Source organism: Rousettus aegyptiacus, unplaced genomic scaffold (assembly GCF_014176215.1).
Source record: "Rousettus aegyptiacus isolate mRouAeg1 unplaced genomic scaffold, mRouAeg1.p scaffold_m13_p_1, whole genome shotgun sequence".
In the NCBI taxonomy this organism is placed as follows: Eukaryota; Metazoa; Chordata; class Mammalia; order Chiroptera; family Pteropodidae; genus Rousettus; species Rousettus aegyptiacus.
In genome coordinates, this window is record NW_023416284.1 from 168,888,919 (window position 1) to 168,914,952 (window position 26,034).

The window sequence follows — 26,034 nt, forward strand, 5'->3', positions numbered from 1 at the left end:
ACATATATCTGCAATTACTTGGGATAATATTTCTTCAGGTTAAATTTCTAGGAACTACTAGGGTAAAATATTATTCTAATTTATATTTTCACCAAGAATATATGAAAATCTCTTCATTCCCGATTATTATACAAAATAGTGTAAATTTTTAATTCTTTTTATTCTTTGCCAGTCTAAGTGAAATTTACTTTTTCTTTTCTTTTCTTTTCTTTTTTTTTTTTTAGATCAGGCATTTAATCAGGTTCTTTATCATAAACTAAGAACAACAGTTTGTGAGGATAAATGCCATTTGTGAGTGCAAACACAGAGCGGAGGTAGCTGAGGGACAGCTTTGATTTTTGGCAGAATCTGCGAATCCACAGCTTTCTGATCAGCCTTGCGCTGCTCCGTAATCTCGTATTTCTCTTTCTCTGTGTTGAAGTTTTCACCCGCTTGATGTCTAGGCTTGCACAGCTTCTTCTTGAATTAAGCATCAGTGAGATGTTTGGGGATTTTTCACACCACTGATGTTAATTTGGGTGCAGGTGGCAATGACAGATTTCTGGTGTGTTCTACACAGAGGAACTCTATTGAGGGACAGAGGTCTAGTCACAAGTAGCAAGGCACTGTTCAGCTGCTTCAGGAAAACCACCCTCTCGCCTCTGTGACGCCCAGTGAGAATGATCAGAATGGTCCCAGGGGTGATGCTAGCCAGAAGTTTTCTCGAATGCCGACTGAAGGCTTTCTTGCCATGGCTCAACAGCTTTCGAGGTACATCTTCGGTGGGATAATTATCTAGGTATTTTGCAAGGTTTAACCACTCGGGTACCACCATTCTTGTCAACATCAACTGTTTTTGTGACAGTAGCGAGAAACTTCTTTTTGTTCTTTTCAATCCTGTTTTTAGCTGCTGAATACTTCCTCTTGTACATGGCCTTTCCGGAATACATGACCAATGGGGAATACCTGCCAATTCCTCTGACCAGGACAGGGTTCCGGCTGCAGTGGGGTTTCCCCTTCTTAGGTGTGTTGGCCTTAAGGTTACCCTTCTTAGCCTTGCCACCAGCATCAGCCTTCTTGGCTTCAGGCTTCTTCTCCTTAGGGTCCGGCTTATCAGCTTTTTCATCTGCCATCGTCCAAAATGAGAAAGAGTGAAATTTACTTTTTACTTAATTATGAGTGAGATTGAGTATTTTTTTTTTTTCTTTTACGGCAGAAAAGAAAAGCTTTATTAGAAGGGAAAGTACACTTCCAGACGTGGAAGTGGGCCTGAGCAAGAGAAGCGTGGCTCAAAATGCCAAGATGGAGTATCTTTTAAGAAATAGTTTTAATGATCATCTGTAGTTCTCTTGTGAATCTTATATTTTATTGCATATTTTCTGTAGTGGTGCTTTTTTTTATCTCAACGATATGTAAGAGAGAGAATTTTAACACATTAACTGTTAAATTCCTTCCTTTTTTCATTTATATTTTTTTTATTTATCTTTTATCTTTAGTCACTTTTGTTCAATTTTTTCTGTGGCATGTGATGTCATTTAGCAAGGTGTTCTCCACATAAAAATAATTTTACTCCTTTGACATTTAATATTTTTGCTATCATTGAAGTATTAATATGGAGAAATATTAGAATATGATTTTGATGTAGGAATATAAATTCATTTCTTCTCATTTCTTCCACAAATTTTACAACCTATTTATTGAACAATATGTCTTTTTTCCATTGAATGTAGTTAAATCTCATATAAAATATATCGATCTATTATTTCATATCTGTATCAGGATGTTTTAATTACTATATTTTTATAATATGTTCTAATAAATGACTGGTCAAGGTTTCATTTATCTTTTAAATACTTTTCTTGGTTGTTCTCATTTATTCTTCTCTATGTGAAATTTTAAATTATATTTTCAAGGTTCTGAAAATGCTACATTTAGTTTTTAACTACAATTGCAAAAACTTCATTATAATTTATCACTTTATACTCTTTGCCCAACATGGTCAGGTTTCTTCTTTACTTTGGTATGCTTTTAGAATTTCATTGAAGGTCTTGTATCTTCCTTGTTAGATTTATTTCTAGATATGTTTATTAGTGTTGTTAATGAGTCTTCTCTACCATTTCATTTTCTAACTTGTTATCGACTTTTGGTATATTAACCTTGAATTTACTGCTTCCTTTACTTACTTTCTGTTGCTATTAATAAATCAAATAATTGTCTTGGTTTTGTTCCAAAGAAGTTGTATAATTTTTGGTAAGTGACTCTACTTTTTCTCCCAATATATATGCTTCATTTCTTTTTCTTACATTCTTTCATTGGCAAGAAGTTCCAGAACATTGTTGACTGAGAATGGAAATCACAAGAAAAATATTTTTATTTATGACTTCAATGTGATTATTTTGATACTTCATTATTATGTGTTATATTTGCTCTGTAATTCTGAAAAAATACTCCTTAGCAAGAAATTTTGTTTTTTAATAACTCACTAGGAAATTTAATCAGAAGTAATGTTAAAATTTAGAGAAAGCCCTTACAGCATCTACTAAAATTATATTACCATATTTCTAACACTGAACAATTTTTGTGTTCCTTGAAAAATCTGATCAGGTAAAGTATATTATTCTTTTAATATATTGCTGTATTTGATATTTTATAATAAATCATTTGCATTTGTGCTTATCAGAAAGATTGGCCCATGGTTTTGTGATGTATTTATCAAGTTTATTGTATCAAAGTTATGCTTTTTTAGAGCTGTACAGCAGTTAAATTACACAAAATTTAAGTTTTTAAAATATTTGAAAAAATTTTTTGAGAAAACCAACAAGGCACAGAGCCATTTTGTCAAAAATTTGATAAAATTTTCACCTTTACTTTTTATAGATATTAATCTATGTAAGCTTCCCGGATTTTATTTAGTCAAATTCAGTTATTTGTATATTCTAGAAAAAGATCTATTTTAAACTTTTATCTGTGGGAAAGTGTCCACATTTTTTAAAATTACGACTTTCTCTTTTATATCACTTTTCTTTTTCCTAATATTACATTTGTGTTTTCTTGGATTTTCTTTTGTCTAGACTTACCAGGGGTTGACTGATTTATTTGTCTTATTTTATTTTTACAGTTGCTCAAGTAATACCTCGCTGTTTTTATCAATAAACTCTGAAGTTTGGTTTTCTTATTCTAAAATCATTGCTTTCAGGTCCTTTCCTCTTCCTTCTGATTTATTTTGATGGTTTATGATTTCCTGAGTTATATATTTAAATTATTTCAATAAAATTTCTTCTAAGGTGTAATTTGGCTACATCTTATACAATTATATTATGTACCAGGTCTTTTTCAGTATTATCTGAAAGATTATATTTTGATTTCCAAGTGATAATGAAAAATGGACTCTTTTTGATATTAATGTCCATATTTTATCACACTGAGTCAAAATGTATTTTCTGTATGCATTGTTAATTTTCAAATATATATAAACTTTTTAATTATACAAGCCACATGCGAATACGTTGTAATTGTAAAAGATTCATATAATATAGAAAAAGCAATTTCTTCCGGCTACATCCCTGGTAGCGACCTTATTGGTTTGTTGCATGTCCTTTTGTTGCATGTCCTTTCAGCTTCTGTTCTATTCATTTACATATTATCATTAGTGACTAGTACCATACTGCACTTATTGTTTTTGAGCTTGTCTTCCATAGGACTTATATCTGCCAGGGATCCATAACATCCTTTGGGGGTCTCTCATTGAAAACCTATATAAACACCTCAGGGTCTAGGAATTTTAAGCTCTTGATAGATCAGAATCAAGACTCCTGGCACTGATATCTTGCATTAAACAGAGAACAGGAAGTCACTGACTCTTCTGTGAACAGAGACTTGAAATTCTTCACCTTGCAGCTGGAGTTTGAGTACTAAATCAAGCTACCTGTCTTAGGCCAATGACAAAATGCATTCACATAGGGTCGGACACCGAGAACCATGAAACCACGTAAAAATTCCTTCCAAATCATTGAATCCCATAAAACCAGGGCAAAAACAACACAAAACTGCTCAATAATAAGATCCAAGAGCATTTGATGAACTCTAAAATTGTGAAGTAGCTAATCATCACGGAAGACAAAACATGGACCCAATAAGTAGAAAAATTAGTTTCCGAAGAAGTAAAAATATTAGACTTATTGGAAAGAGAATTGAATATTAATATGTTTAAGTCATTTGGAAAAAAAAAATAAAGAAAACATTTGGTCCATGAAAGCAAAGCAATGACTATGAATCAAGAACAAGTCAATATGGGAAATAACCTAACTGAAATCCTAAAAGTGAAAAATAACCTAAGTATCCTAAAAAAATTCTAAAAAATGAAAAAAAAACTCAATATAGGGTTAATAAATAGTAGATTAGACACAATGTAGAGTGAATCAGTGGATAGGAAGAGAGATTTCAGAAGATAATTATGAACTCAACACAGAGAGATAGAAAATATGACAGGGAATTTAGGGGACTTAGAGTACTGATGGAAGAGTTTTATTGCGGGAGCGAGCCTATACAGAAGAGAATAAAGAGAATGAAGGAGAGGAAATATTCCACGAATTATATAAACAGTACCTGGAAAATTTCTAGAAGTGAATAAATATTGAAAATGCACAAGCGTGTTAAATAACCCATATCCAGATACATAATACCATGCATAACATAGATTACTTTTTAAAAATCCTGTAAGCTACCAAGGAGATAGTGTAGATTGTCCTAAAGAAATGACAAGTAGATCATGAGAGAATTCTCAGTGGCATCAAATGATTTGATAAGACAATGATAAAATATATCTAAAATACTATGGGAGATATGAAGATTTTCTCAGAGAAACAAAGATTGAGGGAATTTACTCCCAAAGCCAGTAGACCTAATTTGCAAGAAATGTTCAAAGAAGTTCTTCAGAGGGAAGGAAAATGATGATACAAATCAGAAATCAGAATCCACATAAAGAAAAGAAATGCGTTAGAATAAATGAAGGTAAGATAAAATCTTTTAGTATCCTTATTCCTAATTACTCAACGGATAACAGTTTATTCAAAAAAATAATGGCAACAGTGTATTCGGCAATTATAGCATATGGATAAGTAAAATGAATGACAGAAATATTATGAGACAAGGTCTGGAATAGTTGTAAGTATATATTGCACGATCTCGTACAACCTGTAAAAGAGTTTTATAAAGAAGTATAATTGATATGGTAAGAGATGAGAGAAAATGTAATTTTCTCTATGCCTCCATGTCCTCTTACATAAAATGGAGATAATAATAGTCACCATCCTCAGTGAGAGTAACATGAATTCATATTTATAAAGTGCTCAGATCAGAACTTGGACCTTAGTAAGTGTTATGAGTGCTTATTAAATAATAAAAAAAAAAAAAAGAAAAAAAAAACCATAAATGTGAGCCTTGTTCTCTTTAGTACTATCCCACTATCCTGTGATTCAGCACCTTTTGAAGCATTCCGGGAAATAACCCCAAATATCTCCTTGTACCATCACTTAGCTACATGTAACAGAACACTTAACTACACCACTTTAAACAAATAGGTGGTTATTTTTCTCACATCACAAGAAGTCTGAAAGGAGTCCGCGGTAAGCACTGATTCTGCAGGTGTGTTGATGTCAGGACAAATGTCTCTGAGATTCTTGGTTCTTTTCCTCATGCTTGCGAGATGGCTACTGCAGGCCCGGTCATCACATACACAATGAAAGAGGAAACATCTAGATAGGGGAAGGGTGCACTAGGGAAATATTTCCCAGAAGTCTTTCCAGCAGTTTCTGACTTTACTCAGAATTGTGGCTTGGCCCAGCCAGATCACTGCATTCCCAGGTAAACTACCGAACATCCTTAACGGGTCTGGTCTCTGCTTCTATATAGTCTAGTTGTCAGTGATATAAGCCATTCACTTGCTTTTTCTGATAGATGCATTTTGAGAAAAATGAAAACTGGACTCTCAGCTCCTAGGGAGCAAGATGTCAAAATCATTCTTGTATACAGCAGGCCTAGTCAAGTACCAGGGTCTTCTCTGGGGACAAGGGCAATGTGAGCTCTCCTGGCTCTCAGTTGGCCAATTTCACAAATAATTTAAACTGGTTTCTGGCACTTGACAGGATTGCTTGATGCTGCCATCTCTCATGGCAAATCACGTTTCCTGAAAACGAAATGATGGTGTTTGGTTAATTTGTTTAGCTCCATCGTGCTGGATGTTTATTATACTAGTTTCTAAAATGGGCTTTTAACTAGCTCCGTGATAACTAACTAACACAGAAGGCCAATAAATAAGACTGCAGACATTTTAACCACCCTTAATTCAGGGAAAAAGTTGCCTAACATGGTAAGAAGTAGCAACCCATGTCACCATTCTGACATGCCACATTTCTGTGATATTGCTGTACTGCAGAGGCTACCAGGTCCCCCAAAGTCTTGCCTTAGATGCACAGGAGTCTGGATCCAAAAGGAGTTTAATTAGTTGCTTCCATAATCCCAGACTATTGAGGAGTATGCTTCCCATCTTACAAAAGAGAAAGAAAGCTCTCTGACAAGTGTGTTCCCTATGGATTTGCTAGTACCATGGGAAAAGCATCTCAGGGCAATCCCCAGTGAGAAGGTGATGGCGGTTGTGCCAGGGATGCTCACTGGCTGCCCCCTCAAAAGATGCCATGATTGCCATTTAGCATAATGTGACAGTGCTTTCTGGTTAGTTAAGCATTTGCAATTCTAGGTATTATTAAAGAATTTCTGCCAGAGCTGGACCTTGAGAGGTGAGTACAATTTTGACAGATGGGGAAAGTGATATGAATTCTTAGTGCCCAAAGGGTATAAAAAATAAATGTTGGGGGAAAAGAAGTATTTCTATGATAACAGAATTCATAACTATTTGAAAAGGTGCAATAATGGCTGTTAAAATACTGAGTTAAGATCAGATCAACCATGAAGATGCTGCACACCATGCTAAAGAAGTGAGATTTCCTGTAGAGTCACTGAGTATTTTTTTGGGAGAAGAGTGATATAATCTGACCTATACTTTCAGGCAGATAATTCTAGTGACAGTGCTAAGGGTGACATGGAGATGTAAGGACAGAGGCAGGAAGACCAATGACAGAGTTTATTCAATAAAGCAAAAGCAACATACATAAAAATGAAAGCTCAGACTTGAGAAATGTTGCAGATAACAAGTCATTGGAATTTTAATATTCATTGGATGATGTAAAAACTGTTAGCGACGATCTCTCCTAATATTTGTTTTCACCCCTATATTAGTTTCCTAAAGATACCATTAACAAAGTGCCACAAATGCATGGCTTAAAACAACAGAAATTTATTGTCACATAGTTCTGGAGGGTAAAAATCAAAGTGTCAGCAGGGTTGGTCCCTTCTGAAGTCTGTGAGAAAGAATCTGTTCCAGGTCTCTCTCCAAGATTTTGGTGACAGTCTGCAATCATTGGCATTCCTTGGCTTGTCATTACTCTGATCTGTGCCTCCATCTTCACATGACATTCTCCCTGTGTCTCTGTCGTCTTATCAGGACCCCAGTCATCTCAGATTACGGACCTACCCTATCCCAATATGATGCCATCTCTTAACTAGTTACATCTGCGAAGACCTATTTCCAAATAAGGCCAGGTTCTGAGGTACTGGGAATTAGAACTTCAACACATCTTTTTGGGAAACACAATTCAATTCATAGCATCCCCCTTCCATGAAAATGGAGCCCTTATTTTGAGCTGAGCAGCCCCAGGAGGGAGGCTGCTTTTCCTAGCTTGGGGCACATGGAAGGATGCTGGCCAATGAGGTAAAGGTAGAATTTTTGTTTGAAAGCTTGTCCTGCAAACTTTCTGTAAGAGAATGTGTCCATGTGCCCTTTTGACCTGTCATCATGGGGTCCTCCATCTTGCTTCAAGGAATAGGATTATCATTTATAACCAAAGTGATCTTACCTCTTACAGATGATGATGACAAGAGAGTGATGGGCCTTTTGGACACCTTGAGTAAGGTGCTAACCTAGCACTCTTTCAAAAGGATAATCCCAAAGTCCCTACCTGTAACTGAATATTGCATACAGGTGTGTGTGTGTGTGTGTGTGTGTGTGTGTGTGTGTGTGTGTTTTGTCTGACACAATTTTTAAAAATCTGAATTAAAATGCATTTAGGTAAGGCATTCACACTAGTTTGTTATAGACCCAATCATGCCCTATAACCTTACATCTAGCTTTACTTAACTATAATACCTGCCAGGTCGCTGAAGGACTTGCGTTTAAGACTTCTGAAATATCTTTTAAATTATCTGTTTAACATTTATTTCGTCTAGATGCTGAAGGCCATGGGGAAGAAAGACCCTTTGGTGGTGGTGGTCTGCCTCTTCTCTACTACCCAGAGTGATTGAGTTGTAGTCCCAAAAGCCTATGTAAACACCACTTAAAACAAAACCTCTGCAATTACCCCAACACACACTGGGGAGAAAAAATTTGGCAACGATTTACTGTTACTCTAGAATGCTTTAGGAAGTCTCTCTCACCAGTTACCCATCCACCAAAGTAGTATGAATACCTTCGTTTTTTTTTCGAAAAACACAGTCTCCTTCCCGAGAAGAATTCTCATAAGTGAATTACCTTCACCTTGCCACACTTCCAGGGATATTTAAGAGACTGGTACCCCCAGACTATCTGGCTCTGTCCTGAGGTTTACAACATAGCACACTGGTACAGTTTCCAGAGATTAGGGACACTGCAGAGGGGACAGTTTCTAAAAAGGAAATAAATGAGTACAATGAGTACATGTAGCATTTGAATCACCAGTAAACTATCCGCGTGAATCATTCAGAGCAGGAAGACCACATCCCAAAGAGGAATTGGCATAGTGGACTTACACGAAGGCCTGTCTGCTGGATGTGCTGGGTCTGGATGCAGGCATAGGGAGAGAGAGAGAGCATTCGAGCAGGACAAGAAGCACTGGCAAATACACCGACATTTCAGGGAGGGGATATTTCAGATCTGTATGAGATCTAGATGGTGACTGTTGCCTAATCTTCACACCACTTTTACTAAAACTTTTCAGTAACTCACCATAGAATCTTTGGTATTTAGAGATCCCCTAACTTAGTAGAGTTCCCTACAGTAAATACAGCCTATTTGTAAATCAGCAAAAACTGTTGCAACCAGTTTTTATATCGGTTAGCACAACTGCTAGTTGCTGCTCAATTGGCCTATAAATAACGACTCTTCCTGGTTAACAGCAAAAATCTGATGAATTAAATACATCGACCCTATGTTTCATACCTGAAGCGATTAAAAAAAATCTGTAACGAGCATCAGTTGTTGGATAAAAGTGTAATTTTTACCTACTTCTTTCACTTAAATCTTAACCTGTCCCAACTTCCCTCTACGGCAAAAGCTCTCCTTGGCTCAATTCATTCATATAACCACATGTGAAAAAATACTAGGTTATAAAAGGGTGTTTTCTTAACTGGTTTTAAGCTACAAATAATCCTTAATAAGTGGCTTTCTCAACTCCAAATGCAACATTACAGTGTAATAGTGTTGCAAAGCTGGAAAAAAACTTTAATATCTAAAAACAGAAAAGTTTAAGCAAAATATATGTTCATAGTAGGTCATGCTATGCAATCATTAAACATGATTTTACAAAGTTTTAAACAATAAGGGACACTTAAATTTAAGGCAATACAATATTATATTATTCACACTGTGAAAACAATCTGTGTGTAGATTGTTTTCACAAAGAATATCTTCAAAACATAACTAAAATTATTAGATATGGTCTACAAAGCAAAAAGAACAATCTGGACATGTTAATACATAATTATCAAGAAGTTCCCCAAACTGTAGACTGACATATTTAAAATTATTCAAATCGAGGTTTATGCAAATGTTTTATTAAGAAAAAAACCCACAGAACTATCTTAGCATGGTTAGCAAATCAAAAAATAACAAAGGCAAACCCATTAGAATAGGTTCAATTATATTTACTAAAATAAATAATGATTACAGAATAAAACTTTAAATGGCTTTAAAAATATATTTTGTAATGATGGGGACAGGGAGTCTTATTAATGATTTTCTAAATTGTAAGGTAGGAAGGTATATCAAACTAAGACGATGTCACATGAAGTCATAAAATTTTATTAAGGACCTAGTAAGATAGATCTTCAGTAGATCTTTTTAATTTTGCAATCTTATGAACATGCAGCATGGATACACAATTTCAAAAAAATAGACCCAACTTTTACATGACGATAAAACTATAAATGTTCAATAATGAACAATTTTAGGCTAGTAGACTCTTAGAATTATCTTGATTTTTTGTGATGCTATTTCTATTAGCATAATTATAAGGCCAATTAAAAAAAATCTACTGGGTTTATTTTGGTTTAGAATTTGATTAGAAAAAAGCAAGCAAACATTCATGACTTCAGACTTTCACACTCTGCTCTCCTGCCCCCTCTTCACAGTTTCTGACTCAGACACTATTTGGGGAGGACACCTGTTTTAAATGGATCCACAGGAAATACCTACGTTGTCTTTTCATAATTTGACCCTGCATCTGGTTGGCTGAAATGTGATGACTTAAAAAAAAAAAAAAAAAAAGCTGCCCGCAGACTGATGCAACACCAATGTGACAACATTTACTGGAAAGCAGAGGGAATCCAGTTTATCCTTATTTCCCTTCCATTAAGCCCTAGTTGTGGAATGGAATGGAATTTATACGGGAATTTCATAGTAGTCTAATACTGAAAATCCATTTGGGTCCAAAATAAAGCAAGTCACTGGACAGGTAGGTATCCCAGGTGGCACCCGACGTTCAAATCTCGACCAGTCCCTCAGCACCAAGCAGACCACCAGGCCACCAACCTCCCCGCCGCGCGCCTGCTCTCTCGGGGCCTGGCACCCTCACCGCCAGGCTGACGCCACCAGCAGCAGCCCCTGGAGCTCGGCGCGCTCCTCCCGAGCTCCTGTCGCAGCCGGGGGCGCCCCCTCAGCCTCTCGAGACGCACAGGGGGGTCCCCCGGGGCCCCGGGAACGCAGGAGCACAATGACGGAGATGACGAAGGAACTGACGCCACGCCGCCGGTCGGGCCGTAGCTGCCAGTAGAGCCCTCCAACGCCGCCCCGCCCGCGGAAGTCGCCGGGACGCTCCAAGGTCGCGCAGGTTCCGCGAGGCGCGCGCCCCCGCAGCTCCTCTCCGCCCCGCTTCCCCCGCCCTCTCCGCTCGCGGCTCAGCCTGCCTAGGCCTTTGCCGAACATGGCGCTTGTTCCTTGCCAGGTGCTGCGGGTGGCGATTCTGCTGTCCTACTGCTCTCTTCTGTGCAACTTCCAGGCCCTCGAAGTATCCTCTTTTCGGACCTACGGGGGAAAATGGAAATTCCTGACGTTCATTAATCTGGTAAGACCGTCTCTCTCCCCTCCCCCGCCCTGCACGCCAAGTCTGAGTGTGTTTGCGGGTGCGCGAGCACCTGCACGGGCGCGCGCTTCCAGCATCCACACCTGTCCTCACCCCAACCCCAGCGTCGAAACGCCTGGCTGCCCCCACAGTGAGCCCTCTGCACCACCCAGCGTTTCCTGGTGGCTGGGGCACGAGGGCAGGTGGGGCGTGGCCAGGTGGTGGGCTATTTGGAGGGGAGCACAGACCTGCTTCTTAGAGGTGACGCGGAAAGATTCAGAACTTAGCAAATGGATTGGACAACCTTGATCATGAGGAGCCCTAGAAACCATTTTGGGATCAAGTTGCACAACAGTGGAAACTGGGTTCTGGCGGATTACTTGGAGCTTCTTCTGAAAGGACCAAAATCTTCCCAAAGAAGAAAAAACGCCTAATAAAGTTGTCTTTTTGGCATCTGTTTTTTTTTTTTTTTTGGCCATTGTCAGTAATTTCCTTGCAACCTTTTACCCAGAAACATTAGGGGAGTGTGACTACACTCTTTCTTATTTTCTCTCAGAAATGTTTGCAATAGTTTGCATAAGTATTTCTTTTGGCACAACAGGATAGCCTTGACAATTTACAAAGTTTTTTTGTTTGTTTGTTTTGTTTTTAGTTGTTGGGTTTAGTTATTTGTTCGTTTTGTAAATGTAGCCACTTCTGGCACTAAAGGGCCAGAGAGAGTCAGGAGGTGAGCAGGAGCCCCACGAATGACCTGGGGCAGAACCTTGGAATTTTAGGTGAAAAGTAACTGAAATAGACTGGGGCCAGCACACAGTAAAAGATCATCAAGGGCAGAGGATTCAAGCATAAGCAACCAGTGCTAAGGACTACAGAAAAAAATGTAGAACCAATTCCCAGGACACCAGAACTATCAGTCCAAGATTATACATGAAGTTGGCTAAACAAGCAAAATTATCATCTCTGTTGACCCTCCATTTTGATGAAGAGAACACGATACTTGTTTTAAGATAGTTCCAAAGGCTTAGGATACAGTCACAGAAAGAAATATAGTCATAGTGTTTTTGTTTAGAAATACCACCTTACATTCATATCCTGTTAGATACTTTCAAAGAGGAATTGAAGTTCTTTTTCCAGCAGTCTCCAAACTGTTCTTGCACCCCATGTCACCAAGACTTCCCCAGGCATAGAATGTTTCAGTTTTCAGATCCTCAGATTCCATCTCTTTGAAACTGATCTTTTTTGAAACTGATCTGCATGTGAACATGGGTGACACCTGCCAGTTATTTTTTCTTCCTCCCCATTCATTTAAGGGAAGAGCACATGAGAAGGCTCTGTGCTCTATTTATCCATTCCTTTTAGCACTCAGAAGATAGATGATTGTCACCAGGAAAATCTTCATTTTTGATTGCAAAATGAAGTCAGACTTATTTTGACAGGAAGTCTTATTGGATTGATTGGCTTGTCAGTGAAGATTGGCTCTGCCAATTACATGGTATAGCAAACATTTTCCATAGATTGAATGAGTGAAATTTGCAACCCTTGAGTTCTGATTAATATGTATCAGAGCGGAATAAATAGTCTCCCTTTTTAAAGTGTTTAAACTTATGTTAAAATGTTTAGATGTTATTTAAAAATATATGCCTAACTTTCAGAATTCTTTTAGGGGATATGTGAACAAAATTCTTTTTATATCTATCACTCCAATATCCCATTCCTCAGTCAGATCTCAGAGATGGCCCATTTGAATGCCACCAAGGAGTATGTCGAGTTAAAGTGCTGTTGGAGACCCTGTCAGAAGCAACTTTGCATTAGACGTAGTGAGCAGAGGAGCAGAGGAGGGGTCAGCAGGTGAGAGGGGTAGAAATGGAAGGTGTTGGTTAATCCATGAGATGACTGCTTCTTACATTGACATTGCTTACCGTGTGTTATAAGACAAGACTCACAAGAAACAGACTGTATCTCATAATCTCATGACCTTCGTGTGACATGAAAACGTAGTAGAGCCAATGTGACTCTCCTTAAACTGCCATACAGTTTGTGTTTTAGCATTTGATGATTGGACTTCCCTATCTTAAATAATAATCATCACCAAAAAATTTGTCTATCAGAATTCAGGCATAAGTTCAGACTTGAAACTTTTACTTCATTTCATATTTAGATTCAGTTCGTATAAGGCCTTCAGCCAGTCATTCAGATTTCTTCCTGTGTCTTCTGATTGAAATATAATAATTATCTTTAATCAAGTGTTCCTATGAGAAAGTATGTCTAGAATATATTCATAGACACACGCATGCAAGGTGTTTTCTTTTTAAAGAGAGATTTAGAATCTTTAGAGCTTAAGCATTGTATAGCTGTTAAAACAACCAACCCGTCAATCCTTAGGAATGGCATGAAAAGATTAGGCTACTGTAATTTACTCATCTAACTTTTTATATTTTTATGTTAAAAAAAACACAATAGACATTATTTCATAGTGCCTTGGACAATTTTAATGAATCTAAGCTCTTTAGAGCAATTTTGGACCAGGGTTTGGCTTCTCCAAATTTTAACAGGAAGGCCCCTTTACTAGTCAACTTGGATTGCAGAGTCTAGACATTTTTCCTGGTGACCATAGTCCTATTCCATGTTCCATGGCATAAATTTACCTGAATGTAAGTCGGTAATCTCAGGCTACATGTCCCTAGGAGCAGATGGTTATATGGCATTGCCATTCTGGCTATATCCATATTTGTCTTTGAGTATGAGAGTCATCCCAATAGAATGAGAGCTCATGGTTGAAAACTGTAATGCAAGTTATTGCTCTCAGTGATTTTTATACTGTTATTCCTCAAAAGTTCCTTTTCCTAGCATTGAAAAAAAGTGTAAGAGAACCAAAATGCTTCAGGAAAATTCAGGTTAGTAAATGAAAATGGAAATCTGTCTTCGTTGGTAGGCAGAAAATGGGTACCCAAAGATGTCCACATCCAAATCCCCAGAACCTGCCACTATGCTAGGTAACCTGGCAAAGGGGAGTTATCCTGGATGATCCAGGTGAGTCCAATGTAATCATGAGGGTTCTTGAAAGGAGGGAGGTGGAAGAGGAGTCACTGGGAGGAAGATGTGACTGCCTAGGAAAGTCACAGAGAGAGGTAACATTGCTGGCTTCGAAGATAAAGGAAGGGGCCAACAGTCAAGGAATGTGGGTGATGTCTAGAAGCTGGAAAGGACAAGGAAATAAATTCTCCCCTCGAGCCTCCAGAAGGAACACAACTCTGCTGACACTTTGATTTTAGCCTAGTGAGACCTATTTTGGACTTCTGCCTCCCAGAGTTATAAAATAATAATTGTATATTGCTTAGGTGACTAAATGTATGATAATTTGTTATAGTGCTAGTACACTTGACTTTAAATCCTCTGGCCTAGGGGGAAAAAAAAACAAACTTAAACGTACTTATGTAATGGCTCAGCTAAGTTCTTTATGTATGTTAGATAACCGGTTAATTTTAGCTTTAACCAAAATACAGGTTTTTGCTTATGCATCTATGAAACTATGCAGAGGAGACATACACTTAATAATGGGCAATATGAGAATCTATAAAAACTGAACAACATTGGAAAAACTAGATCCTTGAAGTATTTTAGAGACTATTACGCATCATGCTATGCCAGGAGAAGGAATACTCTTAACTGGAGAAGTAACCAATGTTCAACTATTTTTTTAATGGATACCATAGCTGATGAATTTTCTTCACGTGACACAGATTTATTTATCACTAATAACAGGATAATTGCCCCCCAAGTTACGTAATAGTTGTCCCCAAAGATAATAAAAATGAAGAATCAGAATAAAATCAGTATAAATAATCTGAACGAAAAAAAGCAGCTGCATGTTGAGGCCTCAGAGTAATACTAGGTTATAAGAGGTGTTTGTAAATATTGAACGAATGAAAAATTTCTCTTAACCACATTTTAAGTGAGCATTCTTTTCTTGTCCTAGCTTCTCCCAAAACATTCAAAGAAATAGGGATTTTTTTTTTTTTTTTAAATATATGAACCAGAATTTTATTCAGAGTTGTATGGTAGAATGTCTGGCACATGAGCCAGAATCAACTTCTTTGAATGACATGAACAGGACATTTGTTACTAAAAATCAAATTAATATTGACATTGGACTTAGGACATTTGATTTTTACAGATTGAAAGAAAAATCTGGCTAACTTTATATTTGCTCTGGTTTGTGGCACTTAACCATTTTTAAAGTTGTCATCTCCTAGGGCTGTATTTTACTCATCATTCTTCCTTTCCTGACTTCTCAGTTATGCATGGAGAGACGATCATTTAGGCCCTGTCTCCTCAAAGTGTGGTCTAAGGAGCAGACGATAGACCGTATCTGGGACCCTGCTAGAAACATGGGACCTCTGGCTCTACCTCAGATATTCTGAATCAGAATCTGTGCTTTATTGAGGTCACTAGGTGGTTTGTCTGCACATTCTAATGTAGCAGATGCTGCTCTAGGCCATGCTGTTTTGTAGTTTAACATGGAATAGTTTATAGGACACAGCCTCAGTATATTAATTCTGCCTACTATATTGAAAACATTTAAACATATTTCAAAATATATTAAAGGTGACTTTTACTGGGACATAATTAATTACCTGTTATAAAATAAAATGACTTTAAAATAAAAGGAAGAGAAAAATATGTATTAGGCACCAGGGATAAATTATTTATTGCCATTGTGAGACAAATTTAACTAATCTTCAGGGCAACCAAGGCAAAAAAGAATACACATTTGATTGTATTGTTCTTCATGTTGGCATAAAGAAAGCACAGTAATTTAGCAGGAAAAATATTTTCCTGGCACTGACTTTCAGGGTTATTTATCACTCAGATCGTCATGCAAAGAACATTGGGTAGCATAGTAGATAATGCCTTTGACTGGTTTTTAGCAGAATATGTAAAAATATCCTCATAGTTGACATTTCTTATATCATCATTTTATGAAAACCAAAAGCAGGCCTTACATTTTGATTGGGAGAAGGCATTTTTGTAGAGGTTTAAGGTAATATAATCTAGGTACTTGTTTTTGTTATCTAAATCCATATCGCAAAAGAACTTAAGAAAACCACAGAGGGAGAAGGAAAAATAAGCGCTCAGATGTTGAAAAGCTTGGAGTATTCGAAGAGCAGGAAATGGTCAAGTACACCTGGAGGATACATTGTTTGCTTTTAGACATGCTAAGAATTTTTGACATTTAAAAAAATGTCAAAAGCTTAATAAACTGACTAAGTATACTAAATGTATTTGAGTTTTTCTTATATTTACTTACATACTTAAAATATTCTTAACTCTAGTTCATGGCTTAATTTTAAACGGGAAGTAAAATATCTTGAGAAGAGATTCTATATGTCATTATATAACCATGGTACTTAGCTTTGCCCGTCAAAACCACAGAATGCCACATGAAAGCCAGTATGTCATTGAATACTCAGTAAAACAAAATGAGGTGGAGCTTCTGTTTGTTTGTTTGTTTTTGGATATTATACAAAGAGGGTGAAAGTGCATTTTTTTTTTTTTCAGTAGAATCAGACTTGACCTTGAAATGTGCACATAAACTTGAAAGATTAAGTAATGCTTTTTCCTAACCTGGGGGAAGAATCGCGAACATAATACTTTGCATAAAATCCTCTTCACCTTCTTTGAACGTGTTTCCTTTGGATCAGACATAAAATAGGGGCCTGGTTTTGTTGGAGTAGGGGAGATAGTTGAGGATGTGATCACTCATTCCCTTCCTTAGGTCCAACTTATTGGAATTGCAGAAAGGCATCTGACCACGAGGTGAGGTCACTTCTTTTCCCATCCTGCCATCTTCCACGTCTGGTATAACATTTAGCAACACTGGTAGCTGCTCTTCATTCATTTCTCTGTGTTCCCCTGAAATGTCATATGTTTCTGTGGAAGCGTGAACAGTCGTACACTTTTCCATATTGAATCAGAGGTCCCTGTGATCCAAGGATGCTTGGAAAAATCTTATCGTTTAGGATGTCATAGCAGTGGAGCTTTCTTTCATGTCTGGCAGCCTATGGCTAGACAGCTAGAGGGCCTATTTCTCACCTTCGGCCCTGCCAGAGTACAGTGAGCACAGAGCCCTTTGAACCTGAGACATCTCCCGGTCAGGTCTGTTGTGGAACAAGATACCGAATGTAGCTCTGCTAGGCTAATCAAGAATAACCAGGGAAATTGCTCGAATTTACAAAGTGGAAAGAATACTGTCATTTTGAATCTTGAGAAAATGGGATGTGTTCATTACAGTGCTTTGGAAGCATAGAAATCTAAAAAGTCAGTTAATGGTCTAGCTTTTTCATGTTGACTTATATTTGCATGTTTCAGCTTGTGTTATAATGTAAAATTTTAATTTTAAAAGCAATACATAAAATTATAGAATATTTGTATAATATAGGAAACCCTTGGAAAGAAAATATATTCCATCTTAATTATCCCTAATTTTCTGTGCATCCTAGCATTTTAGTGCTTCAAGATGATATTTATTTCAGAACTTTATACACACATGGAAATACACAAAGCGAGAAAGCGAGTCAGATGATAGTGTGTGTGTGTGTGTGTGCGTGTACACACACACACACACGTATATATGTATAGGAGTGTGCATATGTATGTGTTTAGATTTCAGAAAAATCACATTCTCTATAAAAAATATTTTTAAATTACAGAGAATAATATTTATCACTCAAGAGATACCAATGTTAGTATTTTGGTAATTGCCTTTTGAGCCGCATATATACTTTAAAACAAAAGCTCAATAAATACATATGGTTTATAATTTTTTAAAAATTTTAATTAACTGTACACTTTTTGGTGTTCAGTTCTATAAGTTTTGACAGATGCGTAGATTCATATGGCCACCACCACACTCACCTAAACATTCCTTCATCCTGTCTCCTATAGTCAAACCCTTCCTGAATCTTAACAACCACAGATTTGTTCTATACCCCTATAGTTTTGTCTTTTCTAGAAAAATAAGGTGTACAGTATATAGTCTTTGAGTGGGTCTCTTTTTGTTGAGCATAATGCATTTCAAATTCTTCCAAGTTGCTGTGTATCCACAGTTTGTTCTTTCTTATTGCTGAGCAGTATTTCATGGTATTGATGTACCACTTTGTTGATCCAGTCATAAGTTGAAGGGCATTTGAATTTTTTTTTAGCTTGGGGTCATTATGAAAAAGCAGCTATAAAACTTGCTTACAAGTTTTTATATGAACATGAGTTTTCATTTTTATTGGATATGTAGCTACAAGCAGGATTGTTTGGTTGTGTGGCAAGTATATATTTAACTGGATAAGAAACTGCCATATTCTTTTCCAGGATGGATGTGCCACACTGCGTTGCCATCAGCAATGTATGAAAGTTCTAGTTGCTCTGGGTCCTCATCAGTATGTGGCATTGTCAATTTTTCTTCTGTTTTTGCTATTCTAAGAAGTGTGCTGGTATCTCGTGGTTTAATTTTGCATTTTCCTCATGATTCATGATGTCGAAGGGCCTTTTCATGCATATTTTTATCATAGCTTCTTTGAGAAATGTCTCTTCATTGTCCATTTAAAAAATTAGGCTGTTTTTTCTTGTTAATCTTTGAGAGTTTTTGTGTATGCTGAATAAAGGTTCTTTGTCAAATATGTGATTTGCTCACATTTTCTCCCTGTCCATGGTGTATCTTTGCATTTTATTAATAGTATCTTTTGCAGAACAAAAGTTTATCATTTCAATGACATCCAAATAATTCTTTTTCTTTTATGGAACATGCTTTTGACATTTAAGAACTTTTTACCTAACCCAAGGTCACAAAGAACTTCTCCTTTGTTTCCTTCTAGAAGTTTTACTTTTCAGGTTTTACATTTAGGCCTATGATTCATTTTGAGTTAGTTTTGGAGTATGGTGTCAGATAAGTGTCAAGTTGAGTCTTTTCTCTTCCTTTACCTCCCTTCCCCCTCCCTTCCCTTTTCTTTTTTTGGCATATAGATGTACAGTTGTTCCAGCACCATTTCTTGAAAAGGCTTTCCTTTTGTTGTTGAATCATTTTGCACCTTTGTCAGAAATCAGTTGACTATATTGCGGATGCGTTTATGGATTGTCTTCAGTTCCCCTGATGTGTCTGTCTGTTCGCAAGTACCACGCTGTGTTGATAATTGCAACTTTGTCATATGTCTTGAATTTTTCAAAATGTGTTTAGGCTATTCTAATTACTTTGCCTCTGTTTAAATTTTAGAATACTCTTGTCAATATCTACAAATAATCCTAATGGGATTCTCGAATGGGATTTCATTCAACCTGTAGAACAATTTGGGGAAAATCGACATCTTAACAATATTTACTCTTCTAATCCATGAACATGATACATCTCTTCATTTATTTAGATCTTTGATATCTTTCATCGGTGTTTTCTAGTTTCCAGCATATAGCCCCTGCACATATTTTGTAGATTTATACTTGTTTTGTTTTTATTAGTACTATTGTAAATGTTACTTAAAAAAGTCATATTAAATATTTTATTTTGATTGACATTTTTGTTGAGATAAGTGTAGATTCATATCAGCTGTAAGAAATAACACAGAGACTTGTGTGGGCTTTACTCAGTTTCCCCCAGTGGTAACATCTTTTGCAACTGCATCATCCTGTCCCCACCAGGATGCTGATGTTGAAGCAGTCAGGATGCAGGACAGTTACATCACCACAAGGATACTTCATGTAGCCTTTTTATGGCCACACCTACCTTCTACCTTCATCTCATCACTGACCCTGTCAGTCACTAATTTGTTCTCTGATTTTGTCATTTCAATACTCTATAAATGGAAGTGTGTGTGTGTGTGTGTGTGTGTGTGTGTGTGCTCGCGCGCACGCACGCACGCACGCACGCGTTTGCGTGGCTTTTGGCAATTGGCTTTTTCCACTCAGTAATCTCCTGCTACATATGTCAGTGCTTTGTTCCTTTTTATTGCCGGGTGGTATTTAATGGAATGGATGCACAGTTTGTTTAACCAGTCGCCCATCTGGATTGTTTCTAGTTTGGGGCTATTATTAATACAGCTGCTGTGAACATTCATTTACTGGTTTCTATGTAAACATAAGTTTTCATTTCTTTGGCATAAATATCCAAGAGGGCAATTGCTGGGTTGTATGGTAGTTGCGGTTTTTATTTTAAAAGAAACTGCCAAACTGTTTTCCTCAGGGCCTGTACCATTTTTACATTTTTACTGGTAATATCTTGAGTGATACAGTTTCTCCTAATTTTTGCCAGTTATTTGATGTCAGTATTGTTCATTTTAGCCATTTTGATTGGTGAGTAGTGATATCGTGGTTGTAATTTCCATTTTTGGAATGGCTAATAATGTTAAATATCTTCATATGCTACTTGCCATCTTTTTATGCTTGGCAGTGAAACAAATAGTAAATAGTATTATTTTGTTAAATTTTACTTTTTGGTTGTTTATTGCCAGTATGTAGAGATACATTAGATTTTTGTATCCTGTGACTTTGCTAAACTCACTTATTCATTCGAACAGCTTTGCTATAGATTCCGTGGGATTTTCTAGGTGTTTTTTGTTTGTTTGTTTGTTTTTTGGTCTTTTGGTTTTTTTTTGGGGGGGGTGCCTAGACAAGCATGCCATCTGCTAATAGACAGTGTTCTTTCCATTCTTCATGGCTTTTATTTCTTTTTATGCTTTATTATTTGTTAAGACTTCTGTGATATTAAATAGTAGAAAGGCTTTTTAAAAAATTAGAAATGGATGTTGAATTTTGTCATGATTTGACTGTATCTATTGATATGTTCATATGGCTTTCATTTCTTTTTCCTGTTAATATGGTGAATTATATTGATTGATTTTTAAATATTGAACTAGTCCTATATTCCTGGGATGAATGTATTTGATCGTAATATATTGCCCTTTGTTTTGCCGAATTTGATTTGCTAATATTTTGCTGATTCTGCCTCTCCATTCATGAGGAATAGTTGTCTGTGTTTTTTTATTCTTTGTCTGATTTTGATATTAGTATAATGCTAGCCTTCTTTTTCTTCAATGTTCTGGAAGAGGTTGAGGAAAATTGATATTATTTTTTCCTGACATTTTTGATAGAATTTATCACTGAAAACCTTTGAGCTTGGAGGGATTTTGTTGTTGTTGTTGTTGTCGTTGGAAAATTACAACACCACATTCAATTTGGTTGATTTCAGGATATAGGACTATTCAGTTTATCCTTTTTCAATGAGATTTGATAGTTCATGTGTTTCAAGAAATTGGTCCATTTTGTCTTAGTTCAGCATTCTCGTCTTACCTTTTCTGTAGGGTCTATAGTGATACCACATTTTATGCCTGTTATTGGTAATTTTTGTCCTTGTTTTCTTCATCAGTCTAAGAATTTCTCAGTTTTATTGATTTTTTTCAAAGATCAGCTTTTACTTTCACTATTTTTCCTATTATTTTTTCTGTTTTCAATTTCATTGACTTCTCTTTGTTTAGACCTTTATTATTTTCCTCCTCTTTGTTTTGTGTTTACTTGGTTCTTCTTCTTTTTTTTTTTAATAGTTTCTTAAAGTGGAAGCTTAGATTATTCATTTATTAACACGAGCCCTTTTTTCTTCCCTATATAAACATTTAATGTTGTGGCATCTCACAAATTTTAATACATTTTATTTTCCTTGTCTTACATGAAAATATTTTTTAAATTTACTTTGTGTTTTTTATTTAAAAAAATTATTGACTAATTTTTTAGAGCAGTTTTAGGTTCACAGAAAATTGAGGGAAAGGTACAGAGATTTCCCATCTACTGCCTGCCTCTACAAGAGTCTGTATTACACTAGGTTGCTTAGACATATGTTGTTTAATTTATACATTTTAGACATATCACAGATCTTTTTCTGTCATTTATTTCTAGTTTAATTCCATTATGATTAGAGATCATTGTTTGCATGATTCCAATTTTTTAGAATTGATTCCGTGGTCCAGAATGTAGACTATCATGTTGAGTATTCCATGTGCACTTAAAAAAGATGCATTTTTCTATGGTTGGGGGGACTTAAATGTCAATTACGTAAAGTTAGTGATTAGTGTTGGTCAGATCTTCTATATCCTTGCTGATTTTCTTCCTCCTTACTCTCTCCTTAACCAAGAGAGGAGCATTGAAGCCCCTCAGTATAATCGTGGGTTTTTCTACTTCCCATTTAAATTTTATCAGTTTTTTGTTTCATGTGTCTTGAAGCCTATACATTAAGCGCATACACATTAAGGAAAGGTATGTATCTTGATGAATTATCCTTTTATCATTAAAAAATTTTCTTCTTATTAAATTTTGTTGTTCTAATGTCTGCTTTCCTTGATATTAATATAGTTTCTTCAGATTTCTTTTTGATTAGTGTTTGAACAATGTATCTTTTCCCATTCTTTTACTTTTATTTATATTGATATATTTAAAGTGGATTTCTCATAGACAACATATAATTTTCTTGTTTTTTAATTTCATTTGATAATATCTATTGTTTAATAAATACCATTTGCACTTAGTTTAATTATTGAAGTGGTTGCATTTAAGCCTGCCATTCATTCATTCATTCATTCATTCATTTATTTATTTTTGTTTCCCTTTTTTTGTTCTCGTCTCCATTTTCTGTCTTCTGCATTATTTGAATGTTTTTAGTACATGTTTTATTTTAATTTAACTATTGGTTTATTTGGATATATTATTTTTTTAGTTCTAGGGAGTACCCTGTGCACATCTGCCTGTACACAATCTAGAATGATTCGTTTACCCCATTTAAGGAAACTGTATGAGCCTCGTCGCAATCCTCCCCATCTTATGTGATAATGGTCATTTTAATTATATCTACATTACTTGAAAACCCTGCAGACAAGGCATTTTTGCCATCAAGAGTCACATATTTTAAAGAACTTAGGAGAGTAGTCTGTGCAGTTCTTTTCTTGTATCGCTTGAAGATGTTGTGCCACTATCATCTGGCCTCTGATTTCTGATGAGAACGCTGCAGTTGTTCAGACCATTGCTCCCTTGATATACTGTTCGCCTCTGCTGTCTTTAAGATTCTTTTCTTTATGTTTGGTTTCTAGCAGTCTTTAGTAGCCCGATAGTGATATGTCTGGGCACGGTTTTATGAGTTTATCCTGACAGGGATTTGCTGAACTTCTTAAATCTGCACTCTTATGTCTTTGACTCAGTTTGAGAAGTTTTCAGCTCTTATTTCTTCAAATAGTCATTCTGCACCTCTTGTTAATTGATGTAATTAACTCTTCTTCTGAGACTACATTGATATGAGACCCTTTGATTATTGTCTCATAAGTATTTGAGGACTTGTCTAATTTTTAAAGTTTTTTTTTCCCCTCTGTTCTTTAGGTTTGATAGTTTCTATAGATCTATCTTTAAGTTGACTCTTTCCTCTTTTACCTATACTCTATTAAATATATCCAGTTTTTAATTTTCAGATTTTATCTGTTTCAGTTCTAAATTTTTATTTGATTCTTTTGTAGCTTCTGTGTCACAACTAAGATTTTCCGTCTTTCATTCATTTAAATAGTCTTCATCTTATGGAAGACTGTTTGAGAGCTGTTCTGAAGTCCTTTCTCAGTGATTCCTACATCTGGGACACCTTGGAATTGTCATTTGTTTATTGTCTTTTCTTTGAATATTGGTCACATTTTCCTGGCTCTTTGTATGTCACTAGTTTGGATTATACCCTGCACATTTTGAATATTATATTGTGAAACTCTGGGTCCTGTTAAAGTCCTTTGAAGAATGGTGATCCATTTGTGTTCTGGACTGTTTGGAGACAATTAACCAGGTTAGGGTCAAACCTCATATTGTGTCTTGTGGTGGTTCTGATGTCAGATGAATTTTCAAAGGTTTCACAATGTTTTCTGGGGCTTACCTCATGCAGGGGGTTGCTGGGGCTTGGACAGTGATGTGCGTGGTAGCTCCGGTCTTGGTGCCTCTGCCATGTTTGCTTAGGTTCATTCTACGCAGGTCCAGGACTTACGTCACTTCACACAGAATTAGGAGTTGCCCTTTTTCAGCTCTCTTCCCGCCATGATTTCTCCCATACTCTCCAACTCTCAGATTCTCTTTTTCTTGGTTCTTCTGGCTAGAAAGGTGAGGTCCTCCCAGAAAGTTAGCCTCCCATGCTGCCATCCAGTTTTGCACAGTTGGAACTGCCTTCACACAGGGGCAGCAAGAGAAAAAACCTACATTCTCCCCCACGATCTTCAAATAAGAGTGCCTCCCTTTCCCTGGTTTCTATAGTTACAGAGAGGGATTTTATTGGGGTTTTCAATGCCTGTGCTATTACTAGTGCAATTCTAAAACTGGACCTGTCCTCAGGGCCAAGCTGGGAGAGAAATGAAAGGGGAAAAAATGGGGAAAAGAAGATCTCCTTCATAGTGTCCAGTACAAGGGACTATTTTGCCCAGTCCTCTGGCTGGGAAGAAGGTATTTCTCCTGGAGTATTTGTTGCTAGTGCTTGCCGCACAGTCCCTGGATTCAGCTCACACTCAGGTCGTATCTAGGTGAAAAAGAAAACAAAAGTCCATGAACCTAACCCTTTATGGATCTTTATTCAAGTTTTCACTTTAGTTCACGGTCTACCTGCTATGTGTACATTTCAGAATGCTTAGGTAGTTACGTTTTTTGTATTCTATTCAGAGTTTTTAGCTGTAATCAGTGATAATGATAGGCTGTAGTTAGCTTTCTCCATCTTGCTTGGCACTAGAAATAGCTTGCAAATAATTTCAGTACCTATTTTTTCCCGCAAGAATATTTTGTAAACATTTTTCCATGCCATTATACATTCTTCCATAACATTTTTAATGACCGCAGATTTCTTCCTATGGGTGTTTATGCTGACTGTCTTAATGAACATATGAATAGATAAATCTTTTTACGCATCTGTGATTTTTTTCTTAGGATAAATTTGTAGAGGCAGAATTGCTATACTAAAGTCTTTAAGATAGTATCTTAATTTTAAAAATTATTTATTATTATTTATGCCTATAGCACCTGGCCTTCCGAGGTGGTCTCCCATCTAAGTACTAACCAGGCCCAACCTTGCTTAGCTTCCGAGATCAGACATCGGGCTTGCTCAGGGTCACATGGCCATAGACTATGGATTGTGGCTTCACTGGGGCACAAACCCAGGACCTTCTGCATGTAAAACAGACATGCTAACCACTACACTATGGAATCACTTCCCTTAATTTTAATCGACTAATTTACACTTTTTCCAATATTAGAGTATTTATTTGCATATATTTATTTCTGTATATTAATAGAAAAATAATGCCAATGATCATTCAGGGTTCTTCAACTTTACAATTTTTTGCCCAGGAGTTGCCCTGCAAATATTTCATCACATACCTCGTAAATAAGTAGCTGTCTTTGACTCTATGTTTATAAAACCCAGAGTATTAGGTACATTGGTTTGGGGCTACTAAATACTTGAACCAAACGCAAATCTTTAAGTACCTAGAGCATCCTAAGTACGATAGAATTGACATGACTGAAGTGAGCAAGGATAGTTTTCTATGCACAATAATCATGGGTTTGCTCATGCATTCCATTCACATCGCATTAAAATTGT

General features: G+C 36.4%; 1 protein-coding gene and 1 pseudogene across 3 annotated transcripts in view; one reads left to right on the forward strand and one right to left on the reverse strand.

Moving 5' to 3' along the window:
• Positions 1–233: 233 nt before the first annotated feature.
• Positions 234–1,112, reverse strand: LOC107497578 (annotated as a pseudogene).
• Positions 1,113–11,186: 10,074 nt separating this feature from the next.
• AIG1 (androgen induced 1) overlaps positions 11,187–26,034 on the forward strand; it is a 201,318-nt gene continuing 186,470 nt past the window's right edge. For 2 of the 3 annotated variants that reach the window (XM_036222226.1, XM_016119575.2), the window contains exon 1: positions 11,187–11,408. In XM_036222226.1, coding sequence (XP_036078119.1) covers positions 11,268–11,408 — 141 coding nt within the window. In that variant the 5' untranslated portion in view covers positions 11,187–11,267. The remainder of the gene's footprint in view (positions 11,409–26,034) is intronic. The other variant, XM_016119573.2, reaches the window with a different exon arrangement.